The 21,316-nt window shown below is 27.2% G+C and overlaps 1 protein-coding gene across 1 annotated transcript in view; it reads left to right on the top strand.

Moving 5' to 3' along the window:
- The window catches only part of LOC148238253 (uncharacterized), a 115,236-nt gene that overhangs the window by 29,229 nt on the left and 64,691 nt on the right, over positions 1-21,316 (top strand). The window contains exon 2 of the mRNA XM_088206082.1: positions 16,694-16,842. Coding sequence (XP_088062208.1) covers positions 16,722-16,842 — 121 coding nt within the window. The 5' untranslated portion in view covers positions 16,694-16,721. The remainder of the gene's footprint in view (positions 1-16,693; positions 16,843-21,316) is intronic.

Raw genomic sequence — 21,316 nt, 5'->3', positions numbered from 1 at the left:
ATAAAAGTTCACTGTATTTATGACTTTATAAATACATTTGTGATTGTGAAAGAGGGTTATTTTTAATTTATAGAATTATTTGCAAAGTCTTGGCCGGCGGCGGGTTGTTTATCACTGACTTAGTATATCATTGTTGTGTCTAGCTAAATTGTAAATCTGTATATGACCAGATACAATTATGTTCAAAGATAATTGCTGCTCATTAAAACTTATAGTTTGCATTTGATAGTTAACTGTAAAGTGTCAAAGTTACGCCAAACTTAACAAGTTAATTTGATAGTATTTTGTAATTAAAATGCAACACTCTTTATGTTATTTTTAAGTACATTGTGTAATTGTAGTAATAAATTTTATCTGTTGTAGTAAACGTAAGCATTATAAATGGTTGTATTTTTTTATTAGAAATATGGTAAAATAAATGGGCAACGTTTAATAGCAATAAATTTTATGGGACATAAATATTATAAAAAAAACCTTTCTATAATATATAGAATGTAGATTATGACACATATATCATAATAAATATATTACTTGAATATTACACGCAACGTTAGATAAAAAAACTTGAACACGTCAATAAATACTTTTACATTTTTTATTAAGCATATATTGACTGATTATATATTTCCTAAGTAGCTTTAGATTTAAATTTAAAATGAAAAATACTGAAATTTATATGTATGATCAAAATTAAGTGACTTTAGTTTTACCTTGTATTATATGTATTCTTCTGCGAGTAATTTAAAATGCTGTAAGCGCATTGCACCAACGAATGCAAAGCCCAGATTTTTCTCGAGATGAGTGGACTTTACAGGTCAACTCTCTTAGGAAATTAATATCACCTGCTACTTGAACTTACGTACCTATGCATTAGGTAAAATATACTGTTAAAAAGTCTTAAAATAAATGTACCATTACATTTAATTAATTATTATGTATTAGTAGCGATTTCGCATTTTTAATGATGCCTTAAATTTCATTGAAATAATCGATAGTCAAATTTAAAAAATATTTTAGTTTTATTTAGAGGTTTTTCTAAATTTAATGTTCATTCTAAAAATCATTTTAAGCAAACAAAAAATAAAACACTAACAATAATTTACACTATAATAAAAGAAAAATCTCGTGGATGAATATTTATTATTGCGTTAATAATTTATGGATCATATAATATTAGTACATCTCTTCCAAGATGTTATTCACATATAACTATAGCTAAAAATCTATTTTTGTATAGAAATCCACCCTCGAAAGACTTAGCTGCGACCATTGTGACTTTGTTTTAGATTATCGTAATCGGAATACGTAACTTAAAAATCGAAACTTTATAAAATATATTTTTTTTTATCGATGAGTCACCCCTTATCTTTCCGTGTTTAATATTTTGATTTTGCGTTGCATGTATAACCATCATATAATAAGCACTAAGCAAACCAAGTATTTAAACTATAGATTTTATTATATATAAAAAATAAATTGTTGTTTTTAACTGCGTAATTTGAGGGATCAATTATTATTACTTAATTCATATTGTGACAGACTTTGTTACGCCACTGATGTCTAGTTTACTATACTTTATCACAAAAATCTACAAGAATGAACTTTATAGCTTTCTTTTGTATCACATATGTGTCCTAATAAAATATTTACTATTTAATATATTTGCAATATATTGGAATAAAAATCATATTTACGTATATCTTCTATTCTCATGAATATAAAATTTATTGGAAAAAAACTTTACGATATTGTTCAGCAGATATAATATAGAAACGAAAATGGAATATGCATGTTTCGTCTCGTTTGATTTTCGCCCCGAATTAATGTAATGTATGGATATCCGTTTTCCATTATCTGATAAATGTATATATATTTTCCATGGAAAAAAATATGACAAGATGTCACATTTCGCGTTTATCTCTGTCAACCGTCTTCCCGCGAATATTTCATCTGCGAGCGAAGATACGATACATTTTTTTCTCATTTTTGTATATTGACACTCGAGAGTAGGTATTCGCTCAAATAAAATTTAATTTCGTAACAGTCTAAATAAACAATGTATGCATACAAAGTAGGGTTATTGAAGGTAGTCGAATAAAATTCCTCGGCTCTCTATACAAATGCAAATTTGGCTTAGGGCCGGGATTTTCACTGTTTATGTTCCATAATGGAGAAATTCAGAGTCTTAATATTTATCGTTAGTCTAATTAAAATATCTCTTGGTAATCTCGTGGGTCATTGTTTGTATTGTTTGGTCGAGTATAACAACATTCTTGTAGTGTAAAATTATTAAATTTAGTAATTTACACAGCCGGATTGAATATTATACTACAACATATTATTTATAGACCTAAATTATATATATTAAAATAATGTAATTATTTTTTAAAATAAAATTTTGAACTGTGTGATTTTATTATTAAACAAATCTATAGTTAAAATATAAAATTATTCAGACGTTCAACCCCAGGGTTGTTGCCTTCTTTATGCTCTTGAGAGCGTTTTCCGACATCCTTTTCTAACTCGTTGAATTTTATTACTTATCTCCATTAGCAACGATCTTTTTTGACCCGATAATATTGTGAGCGTTTTTCTCTCTTTCGAAAAAAACAAAAAAAGCAGTTGAGCTTTAACTTTAATTTTACAGAAGAGATCATTTAAATTTATTTATACCGACGTTTGAAATTTCCACGCTAACTTTGAAAATAAAAATATATGTATATAAGGGAGTTTTGAATTACATTATGCAATAAAATATAATGTTCGAATTGTTCCGCGAATTCTATATATCAAAAATGTTCATGTATTTCATATAAAATATATGTAGTGGATATGTAAGTTAAACCGTGTTATTTCCACTGAAAAAGTTCTCGAAAACATTATTTTCTAGGAAAAATAATTTTAGCAATGGGTAGGCAAACATTTTAAACGTTACTGAGAAAAAAATTGGTTAGTTTTTTTCCTTCGCGGAAATTAAGTTATTACAAAATCTTAATGGTAAATTATTTTTTAAGTGACACAATAACTTCTTTAATATTTTAAAATTAATTATAGTGTATATTTTTAATTTGAAAATAACCTGATAAATATAAATAAATACATTAAAAGCTTAACAATATTATAAAATACAAAACCTTTTAAATTAGCTAGAGATAAAACTACTAAGCATATAAAAAATATTCTGTAGATTTTTTAATTTTGCCCTAATATACACCTGAAATCACTTGAGAATGTAATATAACTGTATACCATGCAAATCTATTGTTTAAAATTTGAAATAAATACAGACCCAATTACAAAGTCAAATTGAGTATAAGCATCACTTTATTAAGAGTATGTTAGTTACTTCTGAAAAAATTGCTAAAATCTTAAGTTTCTTTTTATTTTATATACACTTGCATACATTATATAATTTAAATTTTTTTAGTATAGTATATGTTAATAATAAATAATTAAATTAATTTAAGAAATTTAATAATAAATGTGGGTGACTAATAAAAATAAATTAAGTTTAAAATATCATTGTAATTATATTGAATAATAATATAATAAGTAGTATAATAAATATATCGTATAAAAAGTATATTAAAAACAAATTTGCTATATATCTTTTATTTTTATGCTAAAATTTGTATGCAAAAATATTTAATATGTTACACGACAGAAAAAAGAGAGCAGTTTTAAATTAAAATAAATATTTGTACACGTATAAAAAGCATGAAAGAGAAATATAGTGGAATATATTTACAATATGTATATATAAAATATGCATATACAAGTTTTATTATTCAATATAAATAATAGAATATAATAAAACTTATGATTTTTTAAAAATTCATAATAATTGTCATGCATTATCCTTCTTAAGTAATTTTATTCTGTTTTTCTTTAAATACAAAGTAATGCTATAAAAAACGAATAATATTTAACACAAGCTTATATTTTTTAAAATACGTTTATATCAATAATATTAATTATTATACAAACATAATAATTAAGTACACTATATGTACATATTCTGGTTTATAACCATTTTTATTTTCACAATTTTATGGTTATAATATAAAAATAAAAACTAAAATACCTTTACAATTTAAGCAAAATAAAATAAATATTTAGGAAAAAAAACTAGATCTAGAACAATTTATATGTTATCCTTAGCCTCTAAAGCAATATGTGCTTTGGAATTTCGTGCTTTTATTAAAATTTATAGTTGTTTTTATTATAGTGACTGATACACGATATTATTGGGTTTATGTGGCCTTACAAAATATTTATATAATATTTTCTGGTATTAAAATTACAGTGTTTCTTAATTGTTAATATTAAAAGACAAATATGATTTTTTTAAGATTAGAGTAAAATGCGTATTTCATATTATTTTTATGGTTTTATTTTAAATAGCTTGTGAATAAAAAAATAGTATTACTTGTGTAACTCCACACCAGGCAGAAATATGTTATATTATTTTTGATTAATTGTTTGTAGATTGAAATATAATTTTCTATAGTTTACGCCCTTTTTCTATTTATTATCGGTCTAAAGGCCATACATAATTGAATATGAGAACTATCTTATCTTAGCAGTATGTCGATAAAAAAATTAATTTACCATGACAACTTTATGATGGTAATTAAAAATTTAAATTATTATATCATATATCGCATTTTTAAATAAGAATCTAAAATTTAGCTTTTATTATAAAAAATATACACAATTCCCCAATAGTGTTTCTTGGTTAAAATTACAAGAACCCAAAAAATATTTTTAGTTACAACAGTTGTGTGTAAAAAAATTGCATTTAAAGGATATTTTTACATAAATGCGTGTTCTAATTTTGCTGCGGTCATTAAAATATTTTAAGGTTGACTACAACTCTTAGAGCCTCAAAGTGACTGCTTAGCTGAACCATTACTGACGGTTGACATAAAAACCATGTCTTTTTACGCGTTTATGTTGTGGACTGTATCGATTGGCATTAGCTTAGTTCCCATAATTTAAGTTCTAGGGTGCAAAGTGAAAATACTTTTTTTCAAAATAATATGAATTTATATGTAATAATGAGCTGTCGAATTAAGTTAGCTTATATTTATTTGGACTAAATCGAGTTTATGAACTTTCATATCGTTTTAAAAAATACTAAAATATATGGAGAGTGATTGTCTAACGCCTACAGATTATCACCGCTCGTTTATCTTCTCTGATGTCTCACATTTCTTTTACACACATACACACACACAAATATAAATATACACCACGTTGCCCTAATAAGAATCAGACGTAAGCTACTTAAGAGCCTGCCGACCATATAATCCGAATCCTTTTTATGCTGCGAGAGCGTTTCGTTCCAGTTAGGGCTAATTTCGCCGGTGCCGTTGCGGGTCAATTTGTTAAGCAATTCGGGATATGTTACTTCCTGTCTCCCATTCGCTTCCGAGCGCAAAGAGGATTTAATGACGAGGTCGGGAATAAATTAGCTCCCCCTTTGTCCCAGCTTAAATTATCTCTCATAAAGATACGTGTGGTCAGGGGAGACTCACATGGATTTGTGTCCGATCGAAAGAACGCTTAGCGGTGTAGAGGTCTCGGCAAGGATTTTTGAAAGTCGTACTTGATTCGCTATAAATTATTAAATTATTATATTAGGAAAATATACAGTATGATCAAAATAATAAGACACAAAATAAAATCTAAAATCTTTATTTACAAATAAAAAGAGGTTTTTGGTTTTAACATTCTTCTTAAAATCAATATATTTTTTATTTTTTATATTGTTATTTTAAAAAATAAATATGTAAATATTTCTTTAAAATTATTTTAATACTATACACAAAATTAATTTAATAAAATAAGTTAGGATAAAGTTAAATTAGATTTCTTTAATACACATAGAAACACATGTTAGCATTAAAAATGTTTATAATTTAAAACTAATAAAAATTTTTTTTTTAGCTAGAGCAGTATATTATTATATACTCGTGTATAGAAATAACCGCAAATTAAATCTGTCAAAATAAATGTCTGATTTAGTTAGTTATAATCTGCACATAAATATATTTCATAATAGAAGAGACTTTTATAATTATATATTTTTTGTAAGTATATGGTTTTGTATAAAATATTTTTAATACAATTCAATAAAGCTTAACGTTTAACATACTAATAAAAAAAACTTTTTACGTTTAATTTAAAATATATCATATGCTATTTATATTTTATTAGCAGTCATGGTAATTTTAAATTTAATTAAAGTGTCACAAGTAACGACTTGAATGAAATGCTTGTAATTATTTATGATACTAAACCTAATTTAATATTTTTTATGTATATTTAATTATAGTTTTTATTCGAAAAATTATATATATTAATTGAAATTATTTTTTAAATGTATGATTATATTTGATAAAAAATATAATTGGATGTTGAACAGTTGACATGAGCGTCGTCGCGTAACCTTCTTCAAATAACTTTGACAGTTACCAGTTAAATTGAATATAAATAACGCAATTCGTTAATTTTATTACAGTATATAAAACCCAATGAATTTCAATAATCAAAATATTAATGTAAAAATATCAGCATAATTTGTGCTGTTAAGAATACGAAATTATTATGTTAAATTACAATTTGATTATGACGCTTATTATGAATTTAAGGTCATGAACTTCATGATTTAGAAATGTTACGTAAGAGATATAGAAATGTACTATAAGTATCTATACATAGCTTTGATATAAAACATATTTCGACCTCTCAAAATTTTGCTTCAAAAATGGAACGTCACGAGCACACTCGGCGAATCACAATCGCAAATGCACATTGGTTGATTTATCGACCATCACATACAAACATGTTTTTACGAGCGATTGAGAACAAACTTAGAACTGTTTGTAAAATTATTGAGCATAGGACATTGTTGGAAACGTCTGGCACTACTCAAGTGTACAATACTATTTTTTACTTAGTTATTATAAATACATTTTTGCAAAAAAATTGTACGTAATGAAAATAGATAATATTTATATTTATATCTAAAAAACATGTTTTATTAAAAATGAGCATTTCTTTAACATACTAAAGAAGCACTGTGCACTAGATAATTATATAAGGAACATGATGACTTTGAGCTTGTCAATTGATGTGCGTATCTCAAAACAAGTTCCAACATATTTGAGACTATATTGCATATGTTTTCTATAAGCTGATGAAAGCTTTAGTTCTTCTAAAATAACATAAAAATCGGGAACCACTTTTTTTTTAAAACTCATATTTTTCCATTTGATAATAAAATTAAAGTCCTGTTTTGCTTTAGAATATGTCATAAAATAAATTTTTTTTAGATTTAAGATTAAATTAAAGTTTTCAGGTTATGGTCATAAAATTAGAAAAAAAAATAATATTAATAAATAAATTATTTTTAATAGTGTAGGAAGCAGATATTTATATAGCTGAGATATTTATGTTCAAGTCAGAAATAATTTTAAACTTGATGTTGTATACTTTAAAATCTGTTCTTTCAGATTAAATTTTACAGGTGCCTGAAACACCTGTTCCGGCCCTGTGCAAAGTTATCAATACTGAAAGGACAAGTTTCCGGCGAGTCCTAAATAAATACCTCCTTTCGTCACCAAAGTAAAAAGCCTTATTTTACGATTCTGATTCGAAAGTGATTCAACACGACCACCCCGGGGCGGAGATTATATGTAAATTTTTCTTGCTTTACGATTTATCGTTAAATTAATTCCGGTTAAGTAAAAAGCCAAAGGTGCGTTAAGGGATTTAGCCGTTTAATCTTGATAAATATTTACCGTTGATGATGAGATTCGAAAGGGAAAGAAAATGTTTTTAAAATCAGAAAAAAACATGTAGCGAAGTAAATTATGCCTAGGCATTGCGCGCACTGCTTATCTCAAGCTTGCAGAGATATTTTATTATCCCTTTGAGCGAAACGACGGATTTAACTGACACGCGAAATTAGTGCTATTATGACGAATATTGAAACGTGGATTTTCTAAGAAGTGCTTAGGAGACACTTAAATTGCCACGTTAGAAGTTCCATGTATTCATGATTGCGAAAATTTTGCGATCGTAGGTTCTAAAGATAATGTTTTTAAATATATTGCTTAAATAATTTAATAACTTAAAAAATAGTTGGTTTTATAAAATAAGCTCTATATAATTATTTTCTGTAAAATTTCTTCCAAATCAGTGCTTAGTATTTTATATGTACAATTATTTTTTTAAATAATTAGGGAATATAAATTTTTAATATTATTTTGCAGGTAAATTTAATATAAATTAAACTTTGTTAATCACATATATTAGTTTAATATGAGCTCGAAATTCCCAAATGAATCAAAAGCATACCTAATGATATTAATAATTAGGGTAAAATATTTTTTATGTGCGCATGTATATAACATTTTGGCTAGAGAAATATTATCCATTCTTCTCTGTCTGGGCAATGTGTTCAAGGCAACCCCTAGGGAGTAGCTTATCATATATATACTTTATTTGATCTGTCCATCGTGTGGGAAATCGTATTCTTTCTCATTGTCCCTTAACGCCGTTTTTCAACACTTGACTTAGGATATACGATGTACAACGATCTTTCTAAATTAAGATATTGACTATTATTTATTTTTAGAAAATTTAATTCAAAATAAATTACTAGTATTTAATTATAATAGATAATATTACTTTATTTTATTTTCTACTATTTTATCATACTCTTTTTACAAAGTACATATTACGCACTCATAAATATATTAGATAGAAAAAAACAAGAGCAAAAAATAAAGTATAAAAGAATCGAAAATAATAGAAATCAGTCTATTCTAAGTTGTTTTTAATGATTTTCAAAATCGATTTGCATCTTTTATAATATAAATATCATTTGAAAAATATGATTTATTTTAAATTAGATATGAAATATAATCTAGATGATTTATCTGATTGTTAAAATTTTCCATTAGAGAGCTTCGGTTATTTAATTAATTAGGTAAGCTAGAAAAGACAATATCATAACGTTGTAAAGTATCTAATAAGAATTGTAGTAGCTTACAAACCATGTAACAATAATTTAAATACTATTGTGTATGTTGATAAATAAATGCTAATATTTCATATTACAATATATAATTATTTTATCAGAAATAAATTTTAAATCATTGTAATACAATTATGTGTAATTTATTTATGTGGAATAAGTATGTTTAACTCTGTTTTTTAGTATTGTTACAAAATATATTGTTCATAAAAGGTTATTTTAAATTAATGTATTCTTTCGTGTTCTAATAATAGTTGGTATACTAAATTTAGCATTTAAGGTACAGTTATAATTCTAACATTTCTCGCAAATGACAAGTAAATGAGCTTTGTACCTTAATTTAGAAAAATCACTCTATTTTATTAAGTTCCAAATTATATTACAACAGACAAATGTAATAACTATCTTTGATATATAGTATATTACCATTTTCAGACAGAGATATATTTATTGAAAATTTTAATCTAGTTTAAAAGCATTTTAATAATATTGCTAGATTATATATATTTTTAATAAAAATAATGAAACATGAACATTTAAATTTTTTTAACTTAAATATGATGAATTGTTAAAATATTATTAGGCTTAAGATACGTTTTACGCGTGTTACGCATTTAAGAAAGATATAAAATTCAAATGTGAAAAAAAATTTAACCTTCAAGTTATGAACTCTTATCAACGTAGTCACGCTCAGATTATAAATTTATATTATTCATATATAATATAAAAGGTTTTAGGATTATACACGTTTTTTTAAATAAAAGATAATATGTCGTATAATATTATGAATTAATAAAATATGCAGTAAAAAATATTTTTTAAAATACAGTAAGATCTTGTTTATTTAAATTATTATTTTTAATTTATATGAAAAAATATATTTTCTTGGTACACTATTATTTCACCTCTCAACCAAAGAGAAGCAATTTCTTCTTCATCATTTTTTTAATAACATTAAATTATATTTTTCGAGTGTAAAAAAAACATAACAATATAAATTTAATGTCTCGGCGTTAAGAGCGCGCTAAAAATATATAACCACTCGAATAAGCCTTAAAAATTCGCAGTTGACATAAAAATAAGTTAATTTCGCAATATAAAATTATTATGCCTACTCGAAAAGTTGCGTTTTACTGGTCCTTTGTCAGGAACGCTTTGTTTCTCGCTTTATGATCGGTGGTTTTATTATATTATAATGTCAGCTCAGCCTCTGGGTAATCTTCATCTTGGCACGCACGTGACCAAATTGTATTTCGTTTTAATAATTTAATACTTACCTAATTATTTTTCTACAATATACATCAACTTGTCAGATATTTAATATATTTGTCAACTTGCTGAAATACGTCTTGAGATTGTATAAGATGAGACATTCTTGTTAAACATATTATTTTTATACATTATTATTTTACTACAAAAATGAAGAAAGAACTTTTTTCCTTATTATGAAATATTTTTTTTCGTACACAAATTATTATCGCATTTTTATAAGACTTTATTCGCCCGCTGTGTTATGTTAGTAGTTTTTTTAATTTATTTTTATTTGTTATTCAAAGCAAATACTTCATTATTCCGGAAAATAATTATCTCTTTGCTTTAGTAATTCAGGTAAATTTTACATTTAACGATTATTGCATTGCATTATATATTTAAACACTTGAAATATTTGAAAATGTCTCACTTAATAGCATGTTGGTTAAATGCATTTGGACGCGATTTTATGAATGCGACGATCTAAACGACCCTTACCGCTTCATACGACGAAACTTACGGTGTGTTTGCCCAATGTTTCCTTGGGAAATGACACCAAACGGATGACATGGTATACAAAACGCACAATCCACGCCGACAGTGATGCATTCCGATTGAAAAACTTTCAATGGCCATTAAGATATTGCTGATGCCCTCGCGGAATATTTTTATTCCGTCTTTGCGGAATCACATTCAGCTTCCAATCGCAATGTAAACAATCTGACCTCACGATCAAGTGAGTAACATCAATAGGCAATTTATTATCTAAGCAAATGATTTTTTAAGTTTTTCTTTGGTTGTATTTAGTGGTTTTCAATATTAAGCGCATTTGTAACATAACGAATATTTTGTGTAAAAATTGGGTTAAGTTAATATATTAGTAGAAAATAAATATTTTTAAAGGCTCATATAACAATAAGTTACAAATTTTGCACAAAATTTTTTTTTTATCAAAGTATATTCTATTTATTGACTTTGTCTTTTCAATATAATTGTTCTCACTTTTGTTGTAATTTATATAAATAATATTCTCAATTAAATATGCAAATATTTTTAATTTAAATTAGTGTCAAGAATATATCATAAATGATATTTAATTTGTAATATCCTTACTTTTCACTATATTCTTAGTATAATATACTATGTACACATCATAAAATGTAATACATTTTGGTCAAGAATATAATTCGTTAATGGGTTAATATTTCAATATATACATATATAAAATTATTAAACCCGCACAAAAGTAGCTATTTCCGCCGTTCCTTTTGTCATGGCCGCTTTGTTTTCGCTTTACGACCGCCGCTTGTATTATGTATTACGACGCCCACTCCGGCCCTGGATAATTTCTATCTTGGCACGCACCCTAAATTTATATACGCATTTTTCGGCCATCATCTTTACCTTCTCGTGCGACCCTTTCACAATACATCAGCGGCTGATATTGTGTAAAGCATTTCCATCATACCGGCCCGATTCGGCCCTGGCTCGTTACGATTCAGCGCCGGGCGTATCTTTCGATTTTTTCACCTCTCTCTTTCTCTCTCGAGCGTTCTGTACGTGACACAAACATCTGCCGAAATTTACTGTTATATTTTTTTTCTTCACTCCTATCGAAGGTTTTTAGGCCCTTTACTCACATTTTTTCCGCATGGTTGAGCTGGCTCACTTTTTTTCACTCTATACCCCTTCACAAGAGCGCAAACATCACTTTTGTGACGACACAATAGCGTCTGTTCTTTGAGATCAGACGAAAAAATCATTAAAATACGTAATGCGACAAAATAAATAATATCGCCGAATAGGCAGTGTTATGTGTGATTTATTTTCAATTGAGATAGTAAGAAAGTGATAACAAATTTCGCATCAAAGGTTACGTAAGCTCGTGTTACAGTGTAGGAAATATAAATTATTTTTATTGAGGATATTATTATTATTTTATTTGATGTATGCGCATACATTCGCTTCACTCACATTCTTCGAATTGGATGAGTAATAATTTATATGATAATACCTAATATTCCGTACCATTTTTTTTATTTAAATGAAACATGTACGAAAAATAAAGAACAAGTGCTTCTTTTCAATATTTTTCTTGAGTATTTATCAAGTAAAAGCAAATCGTTTTAATTCCTTTTTTTTGAGAATATAATAATATTATAAACTATTTTATTTCTTTATTATATTGAATTAAATATGTTAACCTTTGAATTTTGAGGTCTAAAGAATGACTTTGCAGCCAAATAGAAAATTAAGTCAATAAATATATGTTTAAAATGACAGGTCTTAAAAGTCGGATCGTCTTTATTGGCGTGTCGAGTTGTATTATTGCCGGTTGTGATTTTGGTAATAAAATCTTTCATATTGTGTTCTCATGATGCTCTGTAGACGATTAGCTGATGTTTTTCGTGTCGATGCAGTTTTATGGCTTGTTTTGTTCATCTTATTATTATCATTATGCTGGTTTTAGCAATTTCTTTCGAATTGCAAATGAGGATAATAAGAAGACAATACTCTCTATAAAGCTAAAATATTTTAATTGCTCAAATTGTTGCACCAATGATTATTTCATAATTTCTTTAATGAAATCTAAAAATTTATTAAAGTAGCGAGGGTCCTTAAAATTCGTTAGGGCATTAAATAATCTGCAAATAATTTCATTCCCCATTTATATATTTATATTGCCTTTTGAAAAATAACTAAAGATGTTATTCATTTTTGACTAGTGTAAGATGCTGGGTTTTGCAAATAGATTTATTGATCACATTATAAAGGTCAATAATGCAGAGTGGTATACCACAATGTTGGTTTTATATTCTGTGGACGCATTGTATATTACATTCTTAATGCACAACGGTAAGTTTTTTTTGGTCATTACTAACATTATAATGGGGATCCTATACGTTACGCAATTTTGTTATTTATTATTATCCTCTTGGTAATTAAGCCTTGGGTCTTAAAAAATTATTTATTTTTTAACCTATGTTACTTCTAATTTTTAAAGTTTTTTACATTGTGGCAATATTAAAAATATGAATTACAAAAAATAAAATTTATCTACAAAAATATGTAAAAAAATTATAAAAAAATATATTATTTAAATATATAACTATTGCGATAGACAAGTGTTGAGAGTCGCTGATCGTTGACTATTGACCTGAAAGAACAGACTTTCCAACTTTGTCTTAGGATAGGAAGCGTTAATTGCAACTTGTTAGAGGAAATTTAAATTGTTCAATGCAAAAAGGACGCTAATTTTTAATACAGAAATATAGATTGTAAATATAGTGATGAGTTTGTAGTTTAGCATTTTTATTAAAAATAATACTAAGAAGCAATTTTGTTAATCTACAATTTTATTAGATTATGGTGTTATTAAGTAGCTAAAATATCATGTTTGCTAAAAACAAAGATCCAAGCAAATGTTTTATATTATTTAATATATATTATAACAGAAATCGTAAATAATTTAAAATGCAAAGAGATTGGTGAATAAGCATGTCACAAACTATTGGGTTTAATGTAAAAGAAATTACTGATGAAAAAAGTTGATGTATTATAAATTATCTGAGGAATGCCTTTTTCATGATTAAACCTTCAGACCTTCACTCAATACATATATTAGCTCTTCCGCTGCTGATGTTTTTAATCTACTTGCAATGCATTAAAGCCATTATTTTCTTACGTCTAAAGAAATTTAGAAATATATACTATTTTTTGCGCCACGCTGTAAGCACTGGTAACATCCCTTAATCGAATTAAACCCAAAACTGCGCGTACGTGTTTAAGAAAATCGCGAAAAACAGCTAAAGCAGAGAGAGAGAAAAATAACCCATTCGAGTCCCACTCCGTTTAATCACGTATAAAAAATATTTCATTTGAACCCGTGGGGGGATATGAAATATGCAGGACGCGACGCCTCAAATGGTGTCCTTATGAGAAACCAATATGAATAACGATGCCTACAGGACGTTATCCCACAAGGATCTTCCTCAGCTCAGATTAGTAATATTGGTTTTGTGCCTTTGATGCGTGTTAAATATCTGATGATAAAATTTTATTGCTAGCCAAAGCTGACTCGTTTGTAAGGCGCTTGTGTAATTGGAAAACGAATTTCGAGTGGATTCGATGGTATTACAAAGTGCGAACTCGTTTTGGGTTTGGTTTTTATTGAAATAAGAATAATATTTTTTTCTAAAGGCTTAACCTAATTTTCAAAGCAAGTCGAAATATTAGACAGAAAAAAGAAAATATATTATAATGAGTTATGGCTTTTTTAAAAAAACGTTTATTTTAATAATATAAATAATTTTACAGACATACTATTTATATATAATATATAATACATGTTACTGGTTTATTAATATTTTCATGTTTACAATTAGTGCTTAGCTAAATTCATTAAAAAAATAACTATTTAAAACAAAACGCTTAAGGTTTTAATTTAAAAGAAAAAAAATAAAAATATTTTACAATCCAAGCGAAAAAAAAATTTAAATATTGTAAATTAACAAAAAATTTACTAGAATTATTGCTATGTTATTCTTAGACTTAAAAGCAATATGTGCTTGTATTTTAATTCAATATTGTTTTCATCATAGTCACTGTTACACGAGATTAGTGAGTTAGTATGGTTTCGCAAGATATTTTTATAATATTTTCTGTTATGAAAATTCAGTGTTATTTAATTGTATGTATTTATCAAAAATATTATTTTCGCAAATATTTTACTAAATGACGGTAATAAGTTTCCAGGGCGATATTCATTTGGATTTGTAGTATCCTTATCCGTTTTTTATCGTATGAATTTTGAAGGTTTTCCAGGTGGTTGAAAAATATTTAAAAGAAAGGCAGGCCTTAAAGATTTTTGTGAAGTAATGAATGCAATTTCCAGAAAGGTGTTTAATCAAAGTAATATCTAATCTATATATTTCAGAACATTTTTTATTTTTTCTCTTTTTAATGTTATTCAAAATTTCCCATAAACTGATTTTGTAACTGATTAAATATTTATCTACCGCGGATGCTCCTATTTTTATTATTGATATATTTACGTAATTTTCAGTTTCAGAGTATTTAAAACTTTTAGCAATGAGATCAGTAGAGGTTAATTAATATTCTGGGGAACTATCCCAACGATCATTGTTATTATTTTATTTTTATGTTTAATTTGCATCGCGACGGTTTCTAAGTTACTTGTGTTTGTTTTCATTAATATATTGATTTTTTACAAATATCGCGACTCTTCCGCCAGGTCTTGAGAGACGCTCCAGAGACAGACTAAGTTAGGTATGCAAATGTTTACGTGCAGTTTTAAATATGTTTCGGTGACGACGATAATATCAATTTTGTAAATCGAATTCGAATTCACGGAAATTCCACGGCAATGTGTTGGATTAAGGACGATTTTCATCTTACTTGCGCACTTGCCAGCCTTGATTCGGATCTCCTGGAGCACGATCAGCATTCAGAAAAGATCTGCAGTAGGTATAGCATCTAAGGAGGGCTCCTCGGGCTCTCTGATTTGCGGACGCTGAAACATCTTTGCCGAAGCAGTTGATAGGGCAACAGGCGTTTTTTATATGCCGGTTTTGTCAGCCTCAGAGCAGGAAATTGATTCCGTTCAAGGTTAAACGTCGGCTTTGGGTATTCCAGAATTCAGACTGACATAGGTGCGACTGGCGCAGCGAAATATGGTCCATGATGTCTTTTATGTATATCCTTTCCGACGCAAAGAATCTTTATAATTGATCGGATGATCTTCTTTATATTCAGTACACTTTGCAGATATCTCACGATCCTTATTGAAGCAGTCGATTGTGGCATGACTGTTGTGGCATTGTACGCACCTTGGGGCTTACTGACAGTTCTTTGAGGCGTGGTCGTACATTTGGCATATGAAACATTGAGTAACATATTATGACGTCTGTACCTTTCAAAGGTAGGATGCTTTTTATAGCGATCAAAGTTGTGTTGGGGCTGAATTGGATCAGGTACAGCCTAGAAGCTTGGTCTTCTTAGAAGTTACTTTAATAATGCATAGCCCCTGTTGCTCTAGATCAGCAGCAATATTGTAGATGGAGATCTTGAGTAATCTCCGTAAAACGGATTTCCTCGTTTCGAGTCAGATTGTACGATGGGAGCGAAAGGCGCGCGGAGCGTACGTTCGCTCTATGTCGAAGCATGCAGCGGAATGAAGTTATAGCTTAGGAGTAATTTTAAGAAGGTGAATATTCGGTTTCAATTTTGTAAAGAATATAGATAAACACATTGTTGTGTAAACTAATTTTAGATTACAAAAAAAAAACAGGATAATGGTCTAAATTGTTTATTTTATAATTTCTAAAAATTTTGTTCTAAAAACATATTTTAATTTTATTACCTTTGTTACAGATCAAGCAGTTCTATTTGGATGTGAGGCATGTATGGCGGGGGGCCCCTGCAGGGTAGAGACCCTAGAGGGGCGCCCGTTAAAACAGCCCTTCTGGCCATGGGGCGTCGTTTGCTGATCATGCTGGTCTTCAGCTTTCTATTTTACACCGGTTAGTATTAATATTATATTATCTACTTTTTCCACATATATGCTTATGTATTTTTATATTTAAACATGTATTACATATACCTATAATTAAAAACATATTATGTATCCAATTAATAATTAAATATTCAACCAAACCAATTCTTTCCTCACATAAATTATTTATTTAATTAAAAGCGTGTTGATTTTGTTAAATATTTAATATGAGCAGTGAACCCAAAGGCAAAGTATTTATATTTAAAAAAAATTCAATTTAATTATTTAAGCAGGTATTTTATTATTAATCATGAAGCGCATACAATGTTACCTGAAAAGCGTAATATCTAATATGTTTATTTATATTTTAACTAAATCTAACTCAGTGATGTTCTATTTATCTATGGCATTTCTTTTTCCATTCTCTCTCTCTTCCCATGCACGACAATATAAAAAACAAAAATAAAAACGTCAGTAATTAAAGTGGATACGTATTGTATATTTTTGGTCTTTCGGAACGGCCAGGCCATTTACTTGGATTATCACTCTGCGGGGGACACGAAGAAAGCCATTCAAACGGTCCCTTCTTTTTTGGACACACTGTGCAACATTTACAATTCTAAAGATTTTCCCTCTCGGGGAGTATTATGGTACATGTATTATAAAAGAAAATAACGCACAGATAGATATATCTCATTGTTTCGCCTTTATTAAAATTACACTTTTATTCTAATCATTCCTTTTGTCGTCAAAGATCCTTTTTGTGTCTTTTGTGTTTCTTCATTGAACGATTTGTAATGATGGAGTGGCACTACATTTATTTTTCCAACATAAAAATATGTTTGTTCTATCTTATTTTATTATTAAAAAACATGCGTATCATTTCGACGCTTCCTAAACTAATTTATGTGCTTATTTTCCATCACAATTCATATTGTGTTTAATTCACATTACAGCACCACTGAGGACAATAACAATAAAAACATGGCAGTGCGCGTGTTACGTTTCTCGTAGTTCTTGATAGAATATTTAATAACACCCATTTATTAAGTTTATTGAAACATTATGTAAACAGAATAGCATATTTTAAAAAAATATTGATATGTATATTATATCAAACTAAGCAAAAAAATTCCAAAAAAAAAATAAAAAAAAAAATATTAAAAATATCTAAGTAAAAAAAATATAATTTTATAGACTTTAATGTTTGCATCTCGTAATTTATAAGGTTTATGCTTATATTTTTGAACATTAAATTGTATAATGAAAATTGCAAATAACAGCCGTTGATTAGGATTTTTTTATTTTTTAATAAGCCTCATTGCATTAATATTGCTCATCACATATTTGCTTCGGAAAACAATTAAATTAATGTGTTGTCTAATGATTTGTTTTTACCTTTGTTCTGCAATGATTCTTTTAAACATGTAAGGATTTTTTTTAATATTTTAATAAATAAGGGTAAAAAACTGTTTGGACAATAACCGATCGAAAATATAAAATCCTTATCGGTTTTTTATGGATGAATTTTAGCGGTTGTCTAAATAATTTGGAAATGTCAAAAAAATGGTAGGCGTTAAAGATTTTGTTAAGTAATTATTTTTTTAAGTTTTAAATGACATAAGTCGATTTAATATTTTTTCCTGGATGTTAATAGGAAAAAGTAATATATCGACGAAGATTTTATATTAGTTTTACTTAGATGTTTCTTTATATTAGATAAAATAAAATTTAGTTGCATAGGGTCGCAATTAGTGCGGATAAGCATAAAAATTCAATTATTTAATATTATGCGTATCATTACATTATATAAAACCCAATTGTTTTTAATCTATAAAATATGTACTTTTTATAAATATTTTAGTTTTTGGTAATTTAATAAAGCATAAAGAACCATACTGTAGGAAAATGGTTAAAAAAATCTTTTCTAATGTGATTGTTCCCTCGATTTTCCAATTGACAAACATATATTTTATATTTATTTCTGTTTATTACATTTTTACAAAAACAGCTTTGATTTATGCTGCTGTTGATAGTGAAATATTTTTCTTAAGAACATATTACACCATAACTAAGTTAACAATTTCAATACTACCCTAAAATTTGTTTACTAAAAAAGAGCATCTATTAAATATTAGTGATTTACAAAGAAATCTTTGTATACAAAACTAACAAGAAAGACGTAAATAATGAGTGCGACAGACTCAAAAACTCTAAACAGTATTTAAAGTAGCCAAAATATTGTACAATAAGAAATTTTTTTCAAGTTTTATTTAACAGAAAACTTGAACTATAATATTTTTTTCTATATTAGGCAATCCAGAAGACATTATTGTGCTTCATTAGAGAAAGCACTTAATAGGCAGAATTTGACAATACGGCCTCATTGGTCCATATAATCCTTTTTACTATTTCCTTGTGTTTTATAAGAAAATATATCAAAGATGGCTATTTTATTGTTTTGTTTTGCACCAGTCTTGATTTTTTTTTACATTTACAATATTGTTTCGTAAAATGATATAGTATTTAGTGAACTGTTTTGTGCGTAATGTCAAGTAACCCAGAGGTCGCGGGTTCGAGCCATAGCAGCAAACTCAAATTTCTATTAATAAAAATCAGCCATAGCTGCAAAGTGTCATTTTTTAATTTTTAAAAATAATACACAAATTAATTTAAAATAAAAAAATAGATTTCACTGATTCTCAGACTAAATATTCTGTTCATAAGAATCCATTATTTCTGATGATATATTAAAAAAATATGATTATCTCTACTAGTTAGCAATAAATTACAATAAAAGATTGAAAAAATATTAAAAAACTCCCACTTTAGCAAATAAAAACCAGAAAATTAAAAAAAATATGTCGCATATAAAAATTATTTATTTATACATTTTTTACTAAAGTTACTTTTACATCAATAAAAATGTATTTAAATATATAATTGATATAATTTTCTTCTTTATGAATATATTTAATAAGTAAAGATTTAAAAAATATTTTTTTTACAATACCACGCAATAATATGAGTGTAAAACATAAAATATTAAGTGTACATTTATGAACTAAGGCTTAACATTACGAGAACAAAGCTTGATATACGTTACAAATGACTGCGAGTATTGCGTACACTTGAGAAATAAAGTACTTCTTATAATTGTTTAGAAATTAAATTATTTTTTAGATATATATCTACAAGATATAAAATTCATCACATTGTCGGCGTAGTGTTTACTCAATGAAGCACGTTCTGAAGTTGCTAAGGGACGGTGTTGACAATCCGTCAATGCTTGGCAAATTTTAATTGCGTACCTTAGAGAGTCGCGATCACTTCCCTTATTCCTTACCGTCACGGCCATGACGTCAGCGTTTCAAAACACTTTTTTTTACGAGATATTTACCTTCTTAAACTGAAAATATATTTACGGGATAGTGCTCATTAATTTTATGTAAGAATCATAATTGTTTTCTTAATATTTTAAAAATTATCTTATGGTATGGTTTTACTTTGTATATTGGTCTTAATAAAACACTAGAAAAACCTTCCATGAGTTTGATTTGTAATAAAAATAAAATAAATAGTAATAAAGGTTGAAGTTCACAGCTTCGAGTTTTCTAAGTAACAATCGTCACGAAAACGTTTATTTTCTCTGCCACGCCACCTTTATAAATATTTACATTTAAGTAATTAATAAAAGTAAAAAACAACTATTTTAAGTAAAGGCATACAACTTTTTCCACAGTATTCATTTCTTTTTTTTAAACACTATATCATATATACCTCTATAGAAGGTGCATTAATTTAATTACCATCTTGCGAGCGAAGATATCTTTAGAGCATATTTTTTTAAATATGGAACAGATGCAGCACGAAAAAATCTTTTTTCTTGAATTAAATTATATTTTATCAAGAGATCTCAAGAGACATAGCGAGTGAGCAGATATTTTAATATATCTCACTAGTTGCCTTAAATAGTGTAATTAATTATTTTCCAGCATCGCTCCGAGACAATCACGTGCTCGATATCAATTGCCAAGCATTCTCACGACACGAAGATAATTGGATTTTTTTATTTCAGTGCCGTAGGGAAATGGCAGAGTATTGAATTTACATGTAATAAAAACATTTTGCTTATTTTAAATATAAATATATTTTATTCGCATATTTAAATAAATCAAAAAAGATTTATATTTCTAGACTAAATTTAAAATACTTAACTTGGCAAATAAATAATCCAGATAAGAAATCGTTCGCACAGAGTAATTAAATAAAAAAATTATAGTTAATAATATTGTTTTTAAATAGCTTTTAAAAGCAAATTAAAAAAGTATATTAAAATAATGTGCGATATTTAAGTATTAAAATAAGGGCTATATAACCAAATAGTTAACTCTGTTTTATTCCACCAAACAAATGTGGATATTGTGAAATGTTTCTCTTGAATTATCCTACATTCGTGTCATGGACTAGTAAATTAACTACAAGTTAATCTATTAGTCCAC

Source organism: Plectrocnemia conspersa, unplaced genomic scaffold (genome assembly GCF_051122295.1).
Source record: "Plectrocnemia conspersa isolate PC_06_02 unplaced genomic scaffold, ASM5112229v1 ptg000002l, whole genome shotgun sequence".
Taxonomy (NCBI): domain Eukaryota; kingdom Metazoa; phylum Arthropoda; class Insecta; order Trichoptera; family Polycentropodidae; genus Plectrocnemia; species Plectrocnemia conspersa.
This window is presented reverse-complemented; position numbering and strand designations above follow the sequence as displayed.